The sequence below is a fragment of the Hemiscyllium ocellatum genome, chromosome 22 (assembly GCF_020745735.1).
Source record: "Hemiscyllium ocellatum isolate sHemOce1 chromosome 22, sHemOce1.pat.X.cur, whole genome shotgun sequence".
NCBI classification, from domain to species: domain Eukaryota; kingdom Metazoa; phylum Chordata; class Chondrichthyes; order Orectolobiformes; family Hemiscylliidae; genus Hemiscyllium; species Hemiscyllium ocellatum.
In genome coordinates this window covers 2323500-2346701 of record NC_083422.1, presented here as the reverse complement: position 1 = coordinate 2346701, position 23202 = coordinate 2323500, and the positions used below count along the sequence as shown (strand labels likewise).

Here is a 23202-nt window from a genome sequence, read left to right as displayed (position 1 = left end):
TGTAAAATCCATTTGGAATATAGGCACAAGTGGAGACCATTCAGTCTCCATTGAGTCTGTTCAGGAATTTGGTTAGATTATGGCTGATGTTTATTTTAGTTATCATACAGTCATAAAGATGTACAGAATGGAAACAGACCCTTCAGTCCAACTTGTCCATGCTGACCAGATGTCCTAACCTAATCTAGTTCTATTTGCCTGTACCTGGCACATATCCTTGTAAACCCTTCCTATTCATATAACCATCCAGATGCCTTTTTAACGTAATTGTACCAGCCTCTACCACTTTGTCTGGCAGCTCATTTCATACACGCACCACCCTCTGTGCAAAAAAGTTGCCCCTTAGGTCCCTTTTAAAGTTTTCCCTTTTCAACATAAACCTTTGCCCTCCAGTTCTAGACTCCCATATGCCAGGGAAAATACCTTGCCTATTTACCCTATCCATGATCCTCAGTCTGCCTTTCTTCTGTAACCTTGATGTGGAGGTGCCGATGTTGGATTGGGTTTGACGAGGTCAAAAATCACATGACACCAGGTTATAGTCCAACATGTTTATTTGAAAATGCAAGCTTTTGCAGCTTCACTCCTTATTCAGGTGCTAGTGAAAGAGGGAGACACAGAATTTATAAGTAAGAGATCAAAGGGCCATAAGACTGATGAAATTCTGGGATTTGCATATTTATCAATTGAAACCTGCATCTCCATTCTAACTGATTAAAGGTTTAACAGCTACCTTAACTGTATTTAATTAGCTTGCATCAGTTGTATGTACCATGATCTTTTACTGATAAATTCTGTGCCTAAGGTCTTCTTCTATCAATAGCACCTGATGAAGAAGACAGGCTTTGAAAGCTTGTGTTGTCAAATAAATTTGTTGAACTATAACCAGGTGTCTTGTGATTTTTAACCTTAATGCTGTTACCTAACAAAACATTTGCTGAGATGAAATGCTGCAAGAAAAATGTGCAACCCCAAGAGCAGGGCAAGTCATTTCATTAATACCTCAGAACTAAGTATTAGCAGATACAGCCTTCGTGGTCAATGTGGATTATCTGTAAATCAACAGTGCCTGTGGTTAGCTAAGAAGTGTTACAATGCATTCCACAATAGAGTGAGATGAGGCTTATTGAAAGGCTGTAATGTTTAACTGAGGCAGATGTTGCATCTAACCCATCCCAAAAATGTTCCATATTTACAATCTAATTTGAAAAGCTATATTAAGAAACAAACTAATTCAATTCAAAGTATGTATAATTTGCACTGTTTACTTAATCTACCCATTCATCAAAAGTCTGATGACTGAATAAGAATTTTCATCTCTATAGCAGCTTTCACAATGTCAGTTTGCCACAAAAGCTTTACAGCTAATGAAGTGAAATCTTCACTGCAATGTTGTGACAGTCAAGTAACACAAAGATCTCATGAACAGCAAGGCTATAATGACCACTTTATCTGTTTTATTGATGTTGGTTGAATTAGACTGCGAAGCATTAAATTTGTAGTGAGGAATGTGGGAGATCAGCCAGGAAAGCGCAAGACTAGTGAGGTTTAAAGGTAGAGATGAACATTTGAGCAGCAGAACAGCTGAACCAGTGTGAATATAGAGGTGGATAGACAGTGTCTTGGTGATTCTGTGGATATGTGATCAGAAGCTATCTGAGAGTAAAATGCATCATTATGGCTGACCAGAAACTCAACTCGCCACATAAACACAGTGGCTACAAAAATAGGTCAGAGACTAGGGATACTGCAGCGAGCAACTCATTTACAAAGTTTATACACCATCTACAAGGCAAAAGTCAGGAGTGTGATGGAATACTCCCCACATGCCTAGATGGGTGCAGCTCCAACAACACTCAAGCAGCTTGACACCATCCAAGATAAAGCAACATGTCTGATTGGCACCGCATCTAAACATTCAATCTCTCCATCAACGGCACTCAGTAGCAGCAGTATGTACTAAACTACAAGATGCACTGCAGAAATTCACCAAAGATCCTTAGACATCATCTTCCAAACCCATGACCACTTCTATCTAGAAGGACAAGGGCAGCAGGTACTTGGAAACAGCACCACCTGCAAATTCCCCTCCAAAACACTCACCACCCTGACTTGGAAATATACCGCTGTTCCTTCACAGTAGTTGGGTCAAACTCCTTGAACTACCTTCACCCCCTTCCTCTTACTGGCACAGTGGGTCAACCCAGAGCAGGTGGACTGCAGTGATTCAAAAATTAGCACACCACCACCTTCTCAAGGGCAAATAGGGATGGGCTATCAATGCCAGCCAGCCACTGATGCCCAAGTCCCACAAATGAATGAAAAAACAAACAAAAACAAAGTCTGGCTTAGCCTCAGGACAGGAATGAGAACATAAGAAACTCGACTGAAAAGTCATTTGGCCCCTGAAGTCTTCGCCACTAGCTAATACAATCATGGGTAGGTCTGATTGTGGCCTTAACTCTACTTTTCTGCCTTTCCCCCTTAACCTCTGAATTCCTTGCTCATTAAAAGTATGTCCAATTCTGACTTAAATAGCAGTCTCCAAAGCACACTGTGCTAAAGAATTCTGAAGATTAACGAACCTCTGGCAGAACAGTTTCTTCATTTGTGTCTTAAGTGAAGGACTCCATGTTTTGAAAACCTGTCCCCAGTTCTGGATTCCCCCATTAGTGGAAACGTCCACTCAGCATCTATTTTATTAAATCCCCTCAGAATCTTTGAAACTGAAATAATATCACCCATCACTCTTCTAAACTCCAATGAGTATAGATTCAACCCTTCCACATGAATTAAATCCTTTATTGCAAGATAAGCCTAGTTAACTATCTCTTAAATGCTTCTGAAGCAAATATTTATCTCCCATTAGATAAGCAAAAATTCACATAGGTGCAGATGCCCTGTACAACAGTAGTAAGATTTCATACTTGTATACCACATCATCCTTTCAATAAATGCTGTCAATCCCTTTGCCTTCCTAATTACTTGACAGCTTTGTGATTCGTCTGCAAAAATGCACAGATCTCTGTATACCACAACATTCTGCAGTCACTCATTATTTAAATAACAAGCTGTTTTACAATTCTTCATGCCAAAGTGAACCTCATATTTTCCCATGATATTCCATGAGTCAAAATTTTGCCTATTCATGTAACTGACTATATCTCACCGCCCTCCTAACCTGCAATCCTCTTCCTGACCTCTCCGCCCCCACCCCACTCCGGCCTATCACCCTCACCTTGACCTCCTTCCACCTATCCCACCTCCATCGCCCCTCCCCCTAGTCCCTCCTCCCTACCCTTTATCTTAGCCTGCTTGGCTCTCTCTCTCTCTTATTCCTGATGAAGGGCTTATGCTCGAAACGTCGAATTCTCTATTCCTGAGATGCTGCCTGGCCTGCTGTGCTTTGACCAGCAACACATTTGCAGCTGTGATCTCCAGCACCTGCAGACCTCATTTTTTACTATATCTCATTGCAAATGCTTTGTATCCTCCAAACTTGCTTTCCTACCTTCCTTTGTTTTGTTAGCAACTTTGCTATAACATAGTTCATCTTTTCATTCAAGACATGTATATAAATCATAAATAGCTGACTCCCCAGGCCTGATCCTGTGGTATTCCATTGATTACAGTCTGCCATTCGGAAAATGACCATTTATCCTAACACACTGTTACTTAGCCATTCCTCCATCCATGCTAATATCACCATCAACAATGTATTAGTATTCTAACATTTTCCCAAAGATAGAAATTATAGTTATCTATTATCTTTCTGCCTTCTTCCTTGATGATATTTTACATTTCCATTCTGGATGTAAACAACTAGTGTCGCCACTATCTTTGGAGCAACATCTTTTAAGACCTTCATATGCAGACCATCAGCACCAGGGAACTTGTCAGTTTATAGTCATATTATTTCTCCTACTACTTAGCAACAGCATTTGTTCGGTGTTTCTCTCTTCCTGTTGCCTGATTTTCATCTACTCCATGGATAGTTTTTGCATTTCTTGTATTCTCCAATTTTTCAGTCATATCTTGCTAAAACTTCCCTAGTTCTACCACTAATTTTCAAATGCCTTTGTTTCAATGTGATATCACACTTCCTTAGTTCGGTAGGAATGGTGCACATTTCTGGTAGAGTCTTTCATTCTCATTGAAATGTATCTTTGTTGAGAGTGAAGTATTAGTTCCTTAAATACCTGACAACTTTCCACTGACTTATTTTGTAACCAATTTATCCAAGAAATGTGGTGCTGGAAAAGCAAAGCCAATCAGGCCTGCTCATCAGATGCTGCCTGACTGGCTGCGTTTTTCCAGCACCACACTCTGCGACTCTGATCTCCAGCATCTACAGAGCTCACTTTCTCTTAACCAATTTATTCAGTCCACTTTAGACAAATGACATTATACTCCTCTAACAGACTTCATGGCCTGGGTAGGACAAATCTTAGGGGGATGATAGGAGAACGAAGGGAGGTGGATGCGGCAGCTAGAAAAGTGTTCTTAATCTTAGCTACAGAGAAGCCCATAATTACTGCAGAGAACTGAAACTGAGCGACAATTCTTGAGCAGTAAGCAGTATGGCACAAAAATATTGCTGCTCAGAGGCTTGCTCACTGGCGGATCTATAGATGTAGGGAAGCAATGCCCAGCAGCTGGATTGTGGCAGGAGTAGATACAGTTCAGGTTGCTGCCATTCAAGATGCTGCAATACCTGGCCCATCCAGCCTGACTTGTTTTGATGACAGGTGATATACATGTATTGGGTTCAGGATCTTGTGAATGACATAATATTGTGAAGCTATTGGAAGCACAATCATAATGAGGTACTTTTAAGGCCTAGTTGGAATTTTTCTGCTGGTGGACTGGTCCAGCATCCCACAGGAAGCTGCTGACTCAAGGGAGGTGGCCTTTCTGCTGCAGGCCAGGGACGGGATCTATGGGGCAAGAGCCTCCATGGCCCAATGCTGGGGTAGCAGGCATAAATGACTGCCACTGGAATCAAGAAATATTAAATCATAATAATAAATTTGTGATGCAAGGCCAAAGAGAATGGGATTGGAACAAGGAAAAAAATGTGTCAATGAGCATTATGAATGGCAAAGCAATGACAGGCTGCTTCTGAAAGCAAACACAGAGACAAACAAGAATAAAGCCAAAGTGTGATAAGCAAAAGAAAAAAAACAGCTTCTGTCCTGAATTTGTTGAACTCAATGCTGAGTTTGTGGAGTTGTAAAATATTTACTGGAAAGCTGAGGTTTTGTTTCTTCAACTTACCTTAAGCTTTATTTTATCCACAGCAGGTCATGAACAGTGAAGTCAGCATGAAAACAAGATGGGAAATTTAAATGACAGCCAATTGGAAATGTTTGGAGACTGAACATGTTGTTATTTACAAGATAGTCACCCAATCTGGGTTCAATTATTGCAATGTGGAGTAGATCACGTACTAAGCAGGGAATACAAGATACTAAATTTGATAAGAGTGTACATCACTGATTCACCTGGCACTGTGAGGCAGCAGAGCTAATCACTGAGCCATGCCGCCCAACAGTTCAGGTCAAGAAACCAGAAAGCGACAGAAGAATCATGGAACAGTATGAACAAGGTGAGAGGACAGTTGAAGTAGAAGAAAATCTGTTCAGTGGGTCTTTAACAGGCTGAAATGAAAGGTCTAATTTGGAATTCCTGATTTTGGATTTTATGAAGAAGGTATGCTATGAACCAGACCAGGCCCCCTCAAAATATTTTAATAAGTTAGCCCAAACTTTAACTTTTACTTATTTTAAAAGTACATGAAATCATGTTCCAGTTGCGATGTGACTGGTCAAACTACATGACATTAAACAAAACACAATTCATTCAAACTCTACAGTTAAAACACAAACAAAAGAAATGGGAATTTTGAATAACTTAACTTATTGGAAAACTTAAACCGAATAATACATACAGCATCTATCACTAATTAACTGTTCCAGTATAGTAACATCCCAGAAACATACCCCTTGGCAAAAAAGGTAAAAATTGATAGAGATTTTTACAAGCAGTTCTCCAATCCAGAAGGAAACAGCATCAAGACAGATTTCAGAGAAAGCAGCAGCTAGGGATTACTCACTGAAGCTTGCACCTCTTCTAGGATCCTAAACAGTTTCTGACTGTTTAAAAAAAAAGGAAGCCTGGTCTGTGAGAACTGGCGACCTCCTCTCAAGCTGCTTTCATTGTTCCACCTTTTCAAAAAAAAACCTAAAGGCCTCCTATGTTGTTTACTTAGGCCGTCCCTAGTTGTGAGTTTGGAACCTCTGCCTTTAAAATCTCTCTTCAAAAAAAACCTAGGACAAAATAACCTTTTTAAAGGGACAGCATCACCACAGATAGAAATGGGCTGTTTGGCATTTGGGCTTTTATTCAGAAAATCTGATGACAATATTGACATTGGACTTCTAAGAACAGATTAACTAAAGTTAAAAAATAAGACAAGTGAGAGTGAGTGAGGGGATTAGTTCTCAATAAATCTAGAAAGGATTAGAGGCTAAAGGAGGATTTAGATGGAGGGAAACCTCACACAGCAAGAAAGACTTGGGATCAAAGAAGTGAGCAAGAGGTGAAACTGATGGAAGATCTCAGCTTGTCTCACAGTTAGTCAGATCTACATTATGAATACAATAAAGTCAATTGGCACAGAAATGACTAAACTCAAAGAATGAACAAAATATGTCAGTTATTCTTATGAGTGTAAAATATTATTGAATTTAATCTTTCCATTATTATGTTCAGTCTGTGGAATTTAATTTTAAGAAATCTATAAATCTTCAAAATTTAATTATAATAAAATCCAAATCACAGATCTCAGGAAAACGTTCTATACTATGTAACATTTCAGTTACTCCATTCTTTCACAGGATATGGGCATCAGCAACTAGACCAGCATTTATTGCTCATGAGATGGTGGTGGTGAGCTGTCTTCTTGAACCACTGTAGTCCATGTGGTCTTTGGAATGCCCAAAGTGCTAATAAGAAGGGATTTCCAGGACTTTGACCTAATAATGGTGAAGGAACAGCAATGTGGTTCAAAGTCAAGAGGGTTGCAGCTTGGAGGGGAAACGTAGGTGGTGGTATTTCACGTTATCTACTACCCTGTTCTTCGATGTCACTGTAGTGTATGCGCCGGTGTTGGATTGTGAGAATGTGGACATGGTGACAATCAAATAGACTAGTTCGACCTGGATAGTCTTGAGATTATTGAGTGCTGTTGGGTTTGCACTTATTTAGGTCAGGTGAGAGTATTACATCAAACTTCTGACTTATGCTTTGCCGATGACGGACATGATTTGGGGAGACAGGAGAGGAATTACTCACTGTAGAATTCCAGCCTCTGACCTAGTCTTGCTGCAACAGTATTTATATAGCTATTCCAGTTCAGTTTCTGGTCAACAACAAACTCCAGGATGTTGATAGTGGGGGATTCAGCAATGTAATGCCACTGAATGTCAAGGGCAGATAGTGTGATTCTCTCCTGTTGGAATTCAGCATTGTCTATCATGAATGCAAATTGCTCATTACCAGCCTGAACCAAAATGCTGTCCAGATGTTTTTGCAAATGGATAGACGCTTCTTTAGTATCCGAATCGTCAAGATTGGTGCTAATTGTGCAATCAATGATGAACAGCCGCACTCTGGACATTATAATGAAGGAAAGGTCAGCAATGAAGTAGCTGAAGATGGCTTTGTCTACAACACTACCTTGAAGAATTTCTATAATGATGTCCAAGAGCTAAGATGACTGACCTCCAACAACCACAAGAATGCTCACCTCGGAAGCACAATTGATAGCTCCTTCTATCACTTTGCTGATAACCAAGAATAGATGGATCGAGTGGTAATTTGGTTCTACTTTTTGAGTATAAGATATACCTCGGCAATTTTCTACATGGTTTAGGTGGATACCAGTGTTACAGCTGTACTGGAACAGCTTGGCTGGGGATGCAACAAGTTCGTTCAGGAACGTACGTCTTTAGTACGATTACTGGAGTGTTGTCGGGTCCAAAATCCTTATAATATGAGTGAATTGAACTGGTTGAAAAGTTGCATCTGTGGTACTGGAGCCCCTCCTGTTCAATTAGCTGCATGAAAATGGATCTTGTAAAAAACATGAAAACTTGAAATCACATGAAACTTTTGACAAACTTTTGAATAAAGGAAAAATACCGCAGGTGCTGGAAATCAAACAACACAGTAAATGGTGAAGAAACTCGGCAAATCTGGCAGTGTCTGAGGAGAGAGAAACAGAATTAATGTTTTGAGTCTGTTTCTGAAGAAGAGTCATACCAGACTTGAAACTTTAACTGTTTCTCTCTCCTCAGATACTGCCAGAGGTACTGAGTTTCTCCAGAATTCTCTGCGTTTGCCTCTGATAAACATACAAGGAGTTTCCCCCACCAGTTGTAATGTATGAGAAGGGAAAAAAAATGGCATACCTGGGATTTCCTGATGTGTACTTCCCAAGAGGTAAAATTCCTTGCAATGTTGGTAAAATTGCTCTCTGTCTATCATTTTAACAATTAGATACACATTACAATCAAATTTACAAAAAATATTAAAAAGCAGCAAATTGCCTATCAGCCTAAAATCCTGAACAGTCACCTGATAGAACGCAGATTGGTGTAGGATGAAGTACACAAGTCCATGTTTGTGCAAAACATTTGGACGAGGCGAGTCTAACTGAAGGAGTGGTTACATCTGCAATGCATCCATGATCATAATGCACAAAAAGTAATTCATTCCAATTACTTTTTGTGCATTATGAACCAAAACGTTTGCGAACTGAATCAATTTTTCCCATTGTTTGGATAGCGTAAGAATGCTTGGACATAGCAACGAACGCGCCAAAGACGAACTGAATGAGATCACGCGGGACCAGAGAGCTTTTGCATTCAACAAGCACGTAGCAAAGTAGAACAATGAAACCACGTGGTTGCACACAGGCTTTTTGCGTTTGTACCTTGAATTTCGTACGTACGTTGAAACAAAATTTTATGTACAATCTTGTTCGTAAACCGATTTGCTCGTGAACGGGGTCATTCGTATGTCGAGGCGCTACTTATGTTGTTCAGGGTTATGATGGCGAAATACATGGATGGAGTACCTGTTGCACCTTGAGAATAGTTATGTTATTGCAAAGGAGCAGTAACAGGACAAAGAGGTAGCAAAATACAAGGTTGCATTATCACAAAACAAAACATATTTGCCCTGAAATCAAAATGACAGCACCTTTAAAAAGTGTAGAGAGATATAGTGCTTCTTGTACATTAAATGGAAAGAATGGGAATTTTAGAGTGCTATAAGTATGTAATACGAAATGAAGGGAGAGTACAGAAAATATTGGTAATACAACCCAGGTCTTCCAGAATCTGAAAGCTTAAAAGCTGGATTTCAATTTGGACATAGATTCTTAACTCTGATCTCCACCCAAAACTGTGCTCTGTTTACTTTCGATGTCAAAATATTTTTTTATGTGGACTTAGATTGTCTTCTTAAACTGCTGCAATATAAACTCTCAATCTTTTAACACTATCAGAATTCCTGGATTGTATTACAACTTGTACTGCTTCCTGAGACACCGGTAACCTGATATAATTACTCCATACAACAAATTTCACACAACAGCATCGAGAGTAGGTAAACACCAACAGCATCCTGCTCCTGATGTGCTTGCACTTTCATAGTTTCCGTAAGACGGTCCACTCATCAGGCCAATATCCATGGTATCATATTCATAGATGATATCTTCCAGCCGGCTGATATACAGCCAAGTTATTAAAACGCCAAAAAACTGAAAGACAGAGAACAATGAAAACAATGTAAGGCAATAAATTTTCAAAATTGCACTATAAAACTGCAGCACTAAACTCTAATTTATATTGGTTTCAACAGTCTATTAGAAGAGTATTACCTCAGGAAACGGAGTTATTGAAGGAGATTTAGAAAGATAACCACAATAACAACGTACTTTCAACATAATAAAGAAGTTTGAACTGGGGAATCCACACATTTGAGCAAATCTGTCCAATATTCTGTTCAGTTGTATGTGTCATGGAAACAGGCCCTTCAGTTCAACCAGTCCAAGCTGAACATTATCCCAAACTAAAATTAGTTCTACCCGCCTGCTCCTGGACCATATCCCTCCAAACCTATTAAAGGATCCATCCAAATGTCTTTTAAATGTTGTAACTGTACCCATATCCACTACTTTCTTTGAGCAGGCTGGAGAGATAAGAAGCTGTTCCTGCTCATGAAAGGAACAAGAGTGAGAGGGTACCAATTTAAAGTGATGTGCAAAAGAAGAATGATGAAATAAATTCTGAGAGTAGTTAGGGTATGGAAATGTGAAAATGTGCCTGGAAATGTGCGGGGTAGGTTCAAATAAGGTATTCAAGAGGGCACTGGATGATTATTAGCGTAGAAATATAGTGTGCAAGGATATGGAATAATGCAGGAGATTGGCACGAGGTAATGATGCTTCCTTGAAGAGTAGGTTCAGGCACGATGGGGCCAAATGGGCTTCATTCTGCACTGTAACAAAGGTTTGACTCTTAACACAAAGATATTGCCTAGCACTCCACAGGAGAGCAGTTAGGTAAAAACTGACATAAGGAAAGATGACTAAAAGTTTGGTCAAAAAATTAGGTCTTAAGAGGAATATAAAGTAGGAAAGACTGTCAAAGAGTTTTAACAGTTATGTCTTAATACAGAATTCAGGGCAAGAAAGGGGAAAATTTTGGGAGAGGTTTGGGTTGATAGGTGTGTAAAGGGATGCCATCAGCAGAAGTAGGTAAATAGATAAATCTCAACTTGGTGACAGAATCCATGATCTTGGTGCACACTCTTTGTTGGAGTTGAGGATAGAAGAGATATGGGTTTAAGATGATGCTATGTTGAGGAGAGAAATTGGAATATATTGTTTTCACTTGTACAGGATCCTGGAGTAGATGTGAAAACTAGTTATGTACTAGAAACATTCAAAACTGTTCTCCTAACATAAAAAGATACAAAAATGGGTTGGTGTTCCAAGGAAAATAGCAGAAGTTTGCTCCATTTATTGCTCTTCCATTTTTGTCAACAACATAAATTTCTAGCCCTCTTCAGTTTTATAGTAATTTACTATTTTAAGAATAGTAATTGGACTTGAAATGGCAACTTTATTTCTCTCTCTACAGATGCTGCCAGCTCTTCTGAGTTTCTCCAGCACTTTCAGTTCTCACTTTCAGTAGTTGCAGAGTTAACATGGTCAATGGAAGTCAGTTGAGTGAAAGCACACCAGTAAATGACTTCTAGAGGGAAGGGGAATTTTGAAGGAGGACAGGAATTGAGAGTGGTGATGGATATGATCAGAGATTTCCCTATCTGTGTCTGAGGCAATAGAGAAACCACACAATGACTATAATATGGGTAGAAATGTTCGGAATCTGGTAAAACACACAGTAGGTCTGTCAGCCTCTGAAAGCATAAAAAGTCGGTTAAGTGGCATATGCCTTTGGTATATCCAACTCTACCAGGTATGGTACATTACTTTTCTCCATTTGCTGCCAAGAGAATCATTATATTCTTTCAACACGCTCTTTTTACTTCTGCTTTAAATACAGAACGACCCCGCATTCGCGGGTCCAGTTACCACAGTTTCAGTTACCTGCGGTTTACCACGGCCCGAACGTATAAAAGAGAACATTCCAGAACCAGGAACCAGGGACCAGGAGGCTGCTGGGAAGGTACATTTCCCATTTAAATGAAATGGGAACTTGGTGACAGAATCCATGATCTTGATGCACACCCTTTGTTGGAGTTGAGGATAGAAGAGTTCATACCAATCCATTGTTTTGGGCATCCATGGTAGGTCTTGGAATGTATCCTCCGTGGGTACTGGGGGACTACTGTATTAGAGATTGTCAGGCATTTGAGTTGTTGGCAAAGCTCTCAGGTTCAGAAGTAAAACACCTAATGTAGTCCCGATTTTGATATGATTCTTACACAATGAAGAACAAGATTTTGAAATATAACTTGCTCTAAATGGAGACAAATACATTCCTAAGGAAACTGTCAAAGTGAAACAGCATATGTGACCTATCTCACAAAGTCAGCCAACACAGTAAAATAACATTCAAGCCAACACCGGGAAAGCGCATCTTGTAGACATTGATCTTATTAACATTTTTGAAAAGAAACTGTTCCTGAAGTTTGTTTCATGGGCTATGGGTGTCACTGACTAGACCAGCATTCATTGTCCATCCTAATTGTCCAGGTTATTGGCAATTATTAATCACCCACAATTTTTAAAAATTCATTTACAGGATGTTACTATCGCTGACCATCCCCAATTGTCCAGAGAGCAGTTAAGAGTCAACCACATTGCTGTGGATCTTGAGTCCCATGTAGGTCAGACAGGGCAAAGTCTGCATTTTCCTTCCCTAAAGGACATTAATGAATCAGATGAGTTTTTCCAGCAATTGACAATGGTTTCATAGTCATCATTAGCCTTCTAATTCCAGATATTTATTGAATTCAAATTCTACCACCTGCCATGACAGGACCCGAACTCGTGTATCCAGAACACTACCTGGGTCTCTGGATTAATAGTCTAGTGATAATATCACTAGGCCATCACTTCCCCTATATATTACTGTGGATCTGGATGCAAGCCTACCTTCCAAAGAATATTAGTGAATCAATTGTGTTTTTACCACAAATGAAATGGTCAAGTTTAGCTTTTTATTCTAGATTTTTACTGAATTTAAATTTCACCTTCTGCAATGGTGCAATTCAGGCTCACTTCCCCATAATCTTAGCACGTTCTACTTCTATATTATTCTATACTGGTACAGCATCCACCCCACAAGCCTGATAAGGTGGATGATAGGATATGGGAAACAACTTGCAGTATTGTTCATGTTGCTAGGGAATTGGAATTGAAAGCAGGTTGTTACTTCATTGTTTAGAGAAAAAACCGATTGTTCCACTGGACATAATGTATTGCAAACTTGCACAGAAAAATTTTGTCCTGTCCTAACATTCTGGACCACTCCTGAAAAACAGTTTAAAAACACATTGTAAAACATCACTTGCGAGCAAAGTAAACTGCCAAACTAACTATTGGTAGTTTTGCGATAGGTTTTTGTCTTAAAGGAGTATATCTTTGCTTCCCTGCATGTAGTCTAAGATTACTGAATGACAGTACTACCAAATGCCATTTTATAATAACTTACTGATTTTTTAGTGAACGAAACATGTTTCAAAAATTTTTTTGTATTTGTTACACAGATCAGAACTTTTTAAGCTTACATCCTGATCCTCTGAGGCTAACTGTAATTTAGGTTCAAGTATCCAGGGTGGAACTAAGAGCTTGCCAAGGGCTAGAATATCTAGTACCAATGATTCTTAAAGACTGCAGACTGAATTTAAAATGGAAATTTTTGCAATTTTTCCAAAGTCTGCATTGAGGCATTAAACAGCAGTTGGTTAAAAAAGTGACTTTTCTTCGTTAATAAATTCCAGTCTTTTTTTTGCAAAGACTGATGTCTAAGAGGTAAGAGGTCTGTAGTTCCTAACATTTTTTCTCTGTCTCTCCCCTTTCTGGAAAAGTGGTACTACATTGACAACATTCAATTTAGCGGGACTATTCCTCAATCCAATAAGGCTTTGGAAAACCATGGAGAGTACTATGTTTGCAGCTATCTCTTGCAGAACCCTATTGTTAGACTATCAGGGCAGTTGTTGGATTTTAATCTGAGTTTCTTCAATATTTTCCCTCTATTGAGGAACCCCTACTTTACCCTCTATTTCTGCTATGAAAACAGACACAAAATATTTGTTAAATGCATCTATTTTCTCATTGGCCATGATATTTTCTCCTGACCTTGCTCCTAAGGAATTAAGTATAAATGCCTTTAAATCAAAATCACTTCCTCCCACAGCCAAACCCACAATAAAATGGTTGGCTCTTTACAACTGAATGAAATGGTCTAGCAAGTTGTCCCAAACTGCTACAGAAAAGCCATACAGGAATCAAACCAATCTACATAAGGAAGTAGATAACTGCATTCAGAGTTTTTGGAGTTAAGATTAAACAGCATGTTCTCAAAGATCGTCACCTTTAAAGTACTCCATTGGTATGTGAGAATTAAGTCAAAGCATGCCACAGAAATGGTGCAGATTCTTAGGGACTTGTGAGGCAAGAAGGAATAGTCAAGATGGATACACTGCATCTCAATAGGGCTGGGATCAATTGTTTTCTTGGAAAGTTAACTTGCACTGTTGTGGAAGGCTTAAACTAACTTGGCAGGGAGAGGGACACGAGGACGAAGCAACATTGCGGAATAAAGTATACAAGCTTGGGAAAGACAGAAAGCATCAGAATAAATAAAACAGTAAATGCCAGAAATACTTGAGTCTAGCAGCACTTCTGGAGAGAGAAATAGAGTTGATATTTTAAGTCAACGACCTTTCTGGTAATCACAAGTAGCTATAAATACAATAGGTTTTAAGCAAGTGAAGTTGGGAGGATTGAGAAATAAACAGAAGATAAGTTTTGTGTTAGGATGGAAGACAGGAAAGACGACAAATTATCAGTGGTGATGAAGGAGCGATGCTCCGAAAGATAGTGTGCTTCCAATTAAACCTGTTGGACTATAATCTGGTATTGTGTGATTTTTACTGAGCTGAAAAAAAGTGTTGCTGGAAAAGCGCAGCAGGTCAGGGAGCATCCAAAGAGCAGGAGAATCGATGCCTCGGGCATGAGTAAAAAGTGAGGTCTGCAGATGCTGGAGATCAGAGCTGAAAATGTGTTGCTGGTTAAAGCACAGCAGGTCAGGCAGCATCCAAGGAACAGGAAATTCGACGTTTCGGGCCAGAGCCCTTCATCAGGAATGAGGAGAGTGTGCCAGGCAGGCTAAGATAAAAGGTAGGGAGGAGGGACTTGGGGGAGAGGCGATGGAGATGTGATAGGTGGAAGGAGGTCAAGGTGAGGGTGATAGGCTGGAGTGGGGTGGGGGCGGAGAGGTCAGGAAGAAGATTGCAGGTTAGGAGGGCGGTGCTGAGTTCGAGGGAACCGACTGAGGCAAGGTGGGGGGAGGGGAAATGAGGAAACTGAAGAAATCTGAGTTCATCCCTTGTGGTTGGAGGGTTCCCAGGCGGAAGATGAGGTGCTCTTCCTCCAACCGTCGTGTTATGATGTTCTGCCGATGGAGGAGTCCAAGGACCTGCAAGTCCTCGATGGAGTGGGAGGGAGAGTTAAAGTGTTGAGTCACGGGGTGGTTGGGTTGGTTGGTCCGGGCGTCCCAGAGGTGTTCCCTGAAGCGTTCCGCTTGTCTCCCCAATATAGAGGAAGCCACATCGGTTGCAGCTGATGCAATATATGATGTGTGTGGAGGTTCAGGTGAATTTGTGGCGGATATGGAAGGATCCCTTGGGGCCTTGGAGAGAAGTAAGGGAGGAGGTGTGGGCGCAAGTTTTACATTTCCTGCGGTTGCAGGGGAAGGTGCCGGGAGTGGAGGTTGGGTTGGTGGGGGTTGTGGACCTGACGAGGGAGTCACGAAGGGAGTGGTCTTTGCGGAACGCTGATAGGTGAGGGGAGGGAAATATATCCCTGGTGGTGGGGTCCGTTTGGAGTTGGCGGAAATGACAGCGGATGATACGCTGTATACGGAGGTTGGTGGGGTGGTAGGTGAGAACCAGTGGGGTTCTGTCTTGGTGGCGGTTGGAGGGGCGGGGCTCAAGGGCGGAGGAGCGGGAAGTGGAGGAGATGCGGTGGAGGGCATCGTCGATCACATCTGGGGGGAATCTGCGGTCCTTGAAGAAGGAGGCCATCTGGGCTGTACGGTATTGGAACTGGTCCTCCTGGGAGCAGATGCGGCGGAGACGAAGGAATTGGGAATATGGGATGGCGTTTTTACAGTGGGCAGGGTGGGAGGAGGTGTAGTCCAGGTAGCTGTGGGAGTCAGTCGGTTTATAGTAGATGTCTGTGTTGAGTCGGTCGCCCGAGATAGAAATGGAAAGGTCTAGGAAGGGGAGGGAGGAGTCTGAGACAGTCCAGGTGAATTTGAGGGCGGGATGGAAGGTGTTGGTAAAGTTGATGAACTGTTCAACCTCCTCGTGGGAGCACGAGGCAGCGCCGATACAGTCATCGATGTAGCGGAGGAAAAGGTGGGGGGTGGTGCCAGTGTATTTGCGGAAGATGGACTGTTCCACATATCCTACGAAGAGACAGGCATAGCTAGGGCCCATGCGGGTGTCCATGGCAACTCCTTTAGTTTGGAGGAAGTGGGAGGATTGGAAAGAGAAGTTATTCAAGGTGAAGACCAGTTCATTCAGTCGAAGTAGGGTGTCAGTGGAAGGGTACTGGTTGGTGCGGCGGGAAAGGAATAAGCAGAGGGCTTTAAGTCCTTCGTGATGGGGGATGGAGGTGTACAGGGACTGGATGTCCATCGTGAAGATAAGGCGTTGGGGACCGGGGAAGCGAAAATCATGGAGGAGGTGGAGGGTGTGGGTGGTGTCCCGAACGTAGGTGGGGAGTTCTTGGACTAAAGGGGACAGAACCGTGTCGAGGTGGGGCAGGAGCAGGCTGAGACAATGGGTCGGCCGGGGTAGTCAGGTTTGTGGATTTTGGGCAGGAGGTAGAAACGGGCGGTGTGGGGTTGTGGGACTATGAGGTTGGAGGCGGTGGATGGGAGATCCCCTGAGGTGATGAGGTTATGGATGGTCTGGGAGATGATAGTTTGGTGGTGGGAGGTGGGGTCATGGTCAAGGGGGCAATAAGAGGAGGCGTCCGCGAGCTGGCGTTTGGCTTCAGCGGTATAAAGGTCGATGCACCAAACTACTACCGCGCCTCCCTTGTCTGCCGGTTTGATGGTGAGGTTGGGGTTGGAGCAGAGGGAGTGGAGGGCTGCACGTTCTGAGGGTGAGAGGTTGGAGTGGGTGAGCGGGGTGGACAGGTTGAGTCGGTTAATGTCGCGGCGGCAGTTGGCTATAAATAGATCGAGGGCGGGTAAGAGGCCAGCATGGGGTGTCCAGGTGGCGGGAGAAGGGGTCATCAGAGGGTGGGCGGGAGTCTTGGTTGTAAAAGTAGGCACGGAGGCGAAGGTGGCGGAAGAATTGTTCAATATCTCGCCGCGTGTTGAACTCATTAATCCGAGGGCGTAGGGGAATGAAGTTGAGGCCTCTGCTGAGGACTGATCTTTCATCCTCAGAGAGGGGGAGGTCTGGAGGGATGGTGAAGATCCGGCAAGGCTGGGAGCTAGGACCTGGTTGGGGACTGGAGCTGGGGGTGGGAGTGGGGTTAGGGGCGTGGACAGAGATCGACGTAGGGGCGGGGTTAGACGTGGTGAGGAAGCTCGGTGTGGGGGTGGGTTTAAGCGTGGGGGCGGGGTCATGCGTGGTGACGGAAGCGTGGGGACGGGGTTACGCGTGGTGGCGAAAGTCGGCGTGGGGGCGGGGTTACACGTGGTGACGAAGGTCGGCATGAGGCCGGGGTTACGTGTGGTGACGAAAGACGGCGTGGGGGCGGAGACACTTGAGGCGTTGTGGTCGTGCAGGTTGGTGATGTCAGTGGGGTCGGAAGTGGCTGCGGCGACGGCAACTGAAGGGGCGGAAATGGTTGTGGCGACTAAAGAACCGTTGTCATTCCCAGTAGCCGCGGGAGTCGCGAGTCCGTCGGCGATCTTCCTGGCGATCGCGGAAGCGGTTGTCTGTGCGCCGATCGCTGGTGCGGTTGTTTGGGCGGCGATCAGGGAAGCTGCAGCGGCCGCGTGTGTAATGGCGTCCGACATATTGTGGAGGCCGATAGAAGATTCTGGAAACGTTGAGGAACCACAAATGTGGAGGGAGTACATGAAAGTTTTCGGTACTTACTGTCTTTAATTTCTGATATGGCTAGGAAGAACTGTTTGTTTAGTGTATAGATTCTTCTGTAGGTGAAGAACAGTAAAGGTCCTTTGCAGGTCTGTGAGAGTGTTGTTCCGACCTCAAATTCACCTGGACTGTCTCAGACTCCTCCCTCCCCTTCCTAGACCTTTCCATTTCTATCTCGGGCGACCGACTCAACACAGACATCTACTATAAACCGACTGACTCCCACAGCTACCTGGACTACACCTCCTCCCACCCTGCCCCCTGTAAAAACGCCATCCCATATTCCCAATTCCTTCGCCTCCGCTGCATCTGCTCCCAGGAGGACCAGTTCCAATACCGTACAGCCTAGATGGCCTCCTTCTTCAAGGACCGCAGATTCCCCCCAGATGTGATCGACGATGCCCTCCACCGCATCTCCTCCACTTCCCGCTCCTCCGCCCTTGAGCCCCGCCCCTCCAACCGCCACCAAGACAGAACCCCACTGGTTCTCACCTACCACCCCACCAACCTCCGTATACAGCGTATCATCCGCTGTCATTTCCGCCAACTCCAAACGGACCCCACCACCAGGGATATATTTCCCTCCCCTCACCTATCAGCGTTCCGCAAAGACCACTCCCTTCGTGACTCCCTCGTCAGGTCCACAACCCCCACCAACCCAACCTCCACTCCCGGCACCTTCCCCTGCAACCGCAGGAAATGTAAAACTTGCGCCCACACCTCCTCCCTTACTTCTCTCCAAGGCCCCAAGGGATCCTTCCATATCCGCCACAAATTCACCTGAACCTCCACACACATCATATATTGCATCAGCTGCACCCAATGTGGTCTCCTCTATATTGGGGAGACAGGCCGCCTACTTGCGGAACGCTTCAGGGAACACCTCTGGGACGCCCAGACCAACCAACCCAACCACCCCGTGACTCAACACTTTAACTCTCCCTCCCACTCCATCGAGGACATGCAGGTCCTTGGACTCCTCCATCGGCAGAACATAACAACACGACTGTTGGAGGAAGAGCGCCTCATCTTCCACCTGGGAACCCTCCAACCACAAGGGATGAACTCAGATTTCTCCAGTTTCCTCATTTCCCCTCCCCCTACCTTGTCTCAGTCGGTTCCCTCGAACTCAGCACCGCCTTCCTAACCTGCAATCTTCTTCCTGACCTCTCCGCCCCCACCCCACTCCAGCCTATCACCCTCACCTTGACCTCCTTCCACCTATCACATCTCCATCGCCCCTCCCCCAAGTCTCTCCTCCCTACCTTTTATCTTAGCCTGCCTGGCACACTCTCCTCATTCCTGATGAAGGGCTCTGGCCCGAAACGTCAAATTTCCTGTTCCTTGGATGCTGCTTGACCTGCTGTGCTTTAACCAGCAACACATTTTCAGCCTCTGGCATGAGCCCTTCTTCAGCTCTGATCTCCAGCATCTGCAGTCCTCACTTTCTCCTTGTGTGATTTTTAACTTTGCACACCCCATTCCAACACAGACATCTCCAAATCATTCTTCATCCTGCTTACCTCCCTGCATTAACTTGCATATGTTGTGAGGTCACCCATTTCAACAATTCATTTTCTGATATCTGTTGCTAGGTAAAGGTAAAGTTGCCCTAGTCTAACTGCACCATTGGGTTATTAGACAGAAATGACTTGTGGTAGTTTAACATGAGGGTCACCACATGGGGGACAGGAAGAGGTCAGGAAGGAGAGTCTTTCATAGTAATCTCAGACTTTGTGGGAACTGAATCCATGCCGTTAGTGTCACACTGCATCACAAGCCAGCCATCTAACCAACTGAGCTACTGACCCCCGACCTCTACTTTTTCAACTTTTGTGTCTTCTACAATGTTTGAATTCATGTCCTTTACACTCAGGTCTAGATTATTAAAAGAGGGATGGTCCTAATTCTGGAAATTCTGGGAAGCATCAAGATAGATAAGTCCCCAGGGTCGGACCAGATGAGACTGCCGCCTCTGGCATTGATCTTTGCATCCTCACTCTCCACGGGAGTAGAACGAGATGATTGGAGGGAGATGAATGTTGCTCCTCTGTTCAAGAAAGCAAATAGGGAAATCCCTGGGAATTACAGATCAGTCAGTCTTACATCTGTGGTAAGCAAGGTACTGGAAAGGGTTCTGAGAGATAGGATTTATGACTATTTCGAAAAACATAGTTTGATTAAAGATAGTCAGCACTGCTTTGTGAGGTGCAGGTAAAGGTACCTCACAAGCCTAATTGAGCTCTTTGAGGACGTGACGAGACAAGTTGATGAAGGTTGAGTAGTGGATGTGGTGTATATGGATTTCAGTAAGAAATTTGATGAGGTTCCCCATGGTAGGCTCATTCAGAAAGCTAGGAGGTATGGGATATAGGGAAACTTGGCTGTCTGGTCTAAAGACTAAGTGAGTGGTAATGAATGGTAAATATTCTGCCTGGAGGTCGGTGACCAATGGTGCCCCACAGGGATCTGTTCTTGGGCCTCTGCTCTTTGTAGTTTTTATAAATGATGCGGATGAAGAAGTGAAAGGACGAGTTAGTAAGTTTGTCAATGACACAAAGGTCAGTAGTATTGTAGGTACTATTGCAGGCTATAACATAACATTGGCAGGATGCAGAGCCGGGCTGAGAAGTGGCAAATGGAGTTCAATCTGGATAAATGCAACGTGATTCATTTTGGAAGGTTGAACTTGAATGCTGAATACAGGGTTAAAGACAGGATTCTTGGAAGTTTGGAGGAACAGTAGGATCTTGGGTCCTTTTGCATGGATCCCTCAAAGTTGCCACTCAAGGTGATAGTGTTATGAAGGTGGTGTATGGTGCTTTGGCTTTCATTAATAGGAGGATCGAGTTTAAGAGCCGAGAGGTTTTGCTGCAGTTCTAAAAGATCCTGGTTAGACAACATTTGGAATATTGTGCCCAAATCTAGTCACCTCATCATAGGAAAGATATAGATGCTTTAGAGAGAGTGCAGCGGTGATTTACCAAGATGCTGCCTGGATTGGAGGGCTTGAATGAGTTAGTGCTTTTCACATTGGAGAGGAGGAGGAGGAGAGGTGACCTGATAGAGGTGTACAAGGTAATGAAAGGCATAGATGTAATAAATAGCCAGAGACTTTTCCCCAGGACAGAAATGGCTGTCACGAAGGGTCATAATTTTAAGGTAATTGGAGGAAGGTTTGGGGAGATGTCAGAGGTAGGTTCTTCACACAGGGAGTAGTGGGTGTGTGTGAATGCACTGGCAGCAGAGGTAGTAGGGTCAAAGACATTAGGGACATTTAAGCGACTGCTGGACAAGTACATGGACAGCAGTAAATTGAGGGGTGTGTAGGTTAGGTTGATCTTAGATTAAGATAAATGCTTGGCACAACATTGTGGGCCGAAGGGCCTGTACTGTGCTGTACTGTTCTATGCTCTAATACTGACCCTTAGGGAACACACACTTGGCAACAGAACATGTAAATTATTCTGTTAATCAGCTGTGGACACCCATGCCTAGATCATTAATAGGTATCAAGAAGACTAAATGTCCTGACATCAATTCCTGGGGTGCTCCACAATAAACTTTCCTCCAGTCTGGAATATAAATGTTCACCACTACTGTTTGCTGACATTCAGTCCATTTTGTATCCATGTTGCTATTATCCCTTTTATTCCATGAGCACTAACTTTGCTGACAAGTTCACATATACAGCATCAACCATATTATCCTGATCTACTGGTTCCTTCATCAAAAAAACTGAAGCAAATTACCTAAAACGCGATTTGCCCTCAATATATCCATGCTGCCTTTCCTCAACTGATCCACATTTGGCCAGTGTCTGTTAATTTTTTCCCATATTGATTCGGATTGGAGCAAGGTGTCACTGATTGGTTGCCCCATGATTGAATACATATCAGAGTGGTGCTGGAAAAGCACTGCAGGTCAGCATTGAAAGTGTAAATTATCGTTCATTAATATTAAGAATTGACTCGCAGTTTCTTTGATAGTTTTAAGAGCTAAACACACTATATGGCAGGTGCAATTATACCTAACTACAGTTAAAAGTTTTGTTTTACATACATTACAGGCAGATCATAGCATTCAAGGACATAGAAATGTGGAATGATTGTAAGAAATGACAGAATAAGATCTGTTGTATAGAGCTCACAGAGTTGCCCTGTGTCGGCACCATCTCACACTATTAATAAGCACACAAGGCATTTATTTAGCGTACAGATGCTAAACGCTTTGCACCATCTTTGTGTATATACATGTAAAATTAAAAACTGAACTGTTCCCTGCTGTTAGTAATAATCAGACACTAAGAACGCATCATCTGTAAGCTTGTTGGCAACGACGGTCTTCAGTGAATTTTCAAATTTAATGGTTACCCAATGAATAAATGCATTTGCTTCCTAATTTGGAGATGATAACACATTGTGGTTGTATCATGAAATATAAGCAGATTTTTATATGTGCAGATTCAAAAATTTAGTTTCTTTTTGTTTGGGGAGATAGTAATATATGAGTAATATCACTGGTCTAGTGATCAAGAGGACCTGGCTAATATTGTGGGAAGATGGGTTTAATTCCCACCATTCACTGAATAATGAATAAATCTGAATTAAAAACTAGTCTCAGTAAAGGGCACCATAAAATCATCGTCATGAATACCTTCCGGTTCATTAACATCCTTTAGTGAAGGAAATCAACCATCCTTACTTGTTCTGGCAATGTGGCACCAGACCCAGAATAATGCCTTCTGAAATGGGTAAAGGCAATTAGGAATAGGTAACAAATGCTGACTTTGCCAGCAATATCCACATCCCATGAAATAATCTGAAACAAGTATCAGATGCAAAACCTTAGAAAGAAATATAAAATGGCCGTCATCTTATTCTTTCTTTCGTTGCTAGTCTGGAAAGGGCACTGGCCTGGGAGAACAATGTCAGGGTACGTGGAGGGAGATAGAGGAAGGGAATAAAAGAGTAGAAATATCTGGGGAGAGTAATGAGAATTGCAGTACAAGAATAACTGACTGAGAGCAGGAATGGATGCTGGTGAATCAGTACGCCTCCATGCTGAACAACACTCGGAGGAAGCACCGAGAATGGCAAGGTCACAAAATGTACTCTGGGTGAGGGATTTCAATGTCTACCACCAAGAATGCTTTTACAGTATAACTGCTGACCAGATCAGGTCTTAAAGGATGTAGCTGCTAGAGTGGGTCTGCAGCGGTGAGGTAACAGCGACAGCCGTTGACATCAAGTCTGCATTGGATCGAGCATGGCATCAAGGAGCCCTAGCAAACCTGAAAACAATGGGTTT

General features: G+C 43.0%; 1 protein-coding gene across 2 annotated transcripts in view; it reads right to left on the bottom strand.

The window, feature by feature from the left end:
• Positions 1 to 3304: 3304 nt before the first annotated feature.
• tspan15 (tetraspanin 15) overlaps positions 3305 to 23202 on the bottom strand; it is a 197632-nt gene continuing 177734 nt past the window's right edge. For both annotated transcript variants that reach the window (XM_060841826.1, XM_060841827.1), the window contains one exon: positions 3305 to 9829. In XM_060841826.1, coding sequence (XP_060697809.1) covers positions 9653 to 9829 — 177 coding nt within the window. In that variant the 3' untranslated portion in view covers positions 3305 to 9652. The remainder of the gene's footprint in view (positions 9830 to 23202) is intronic.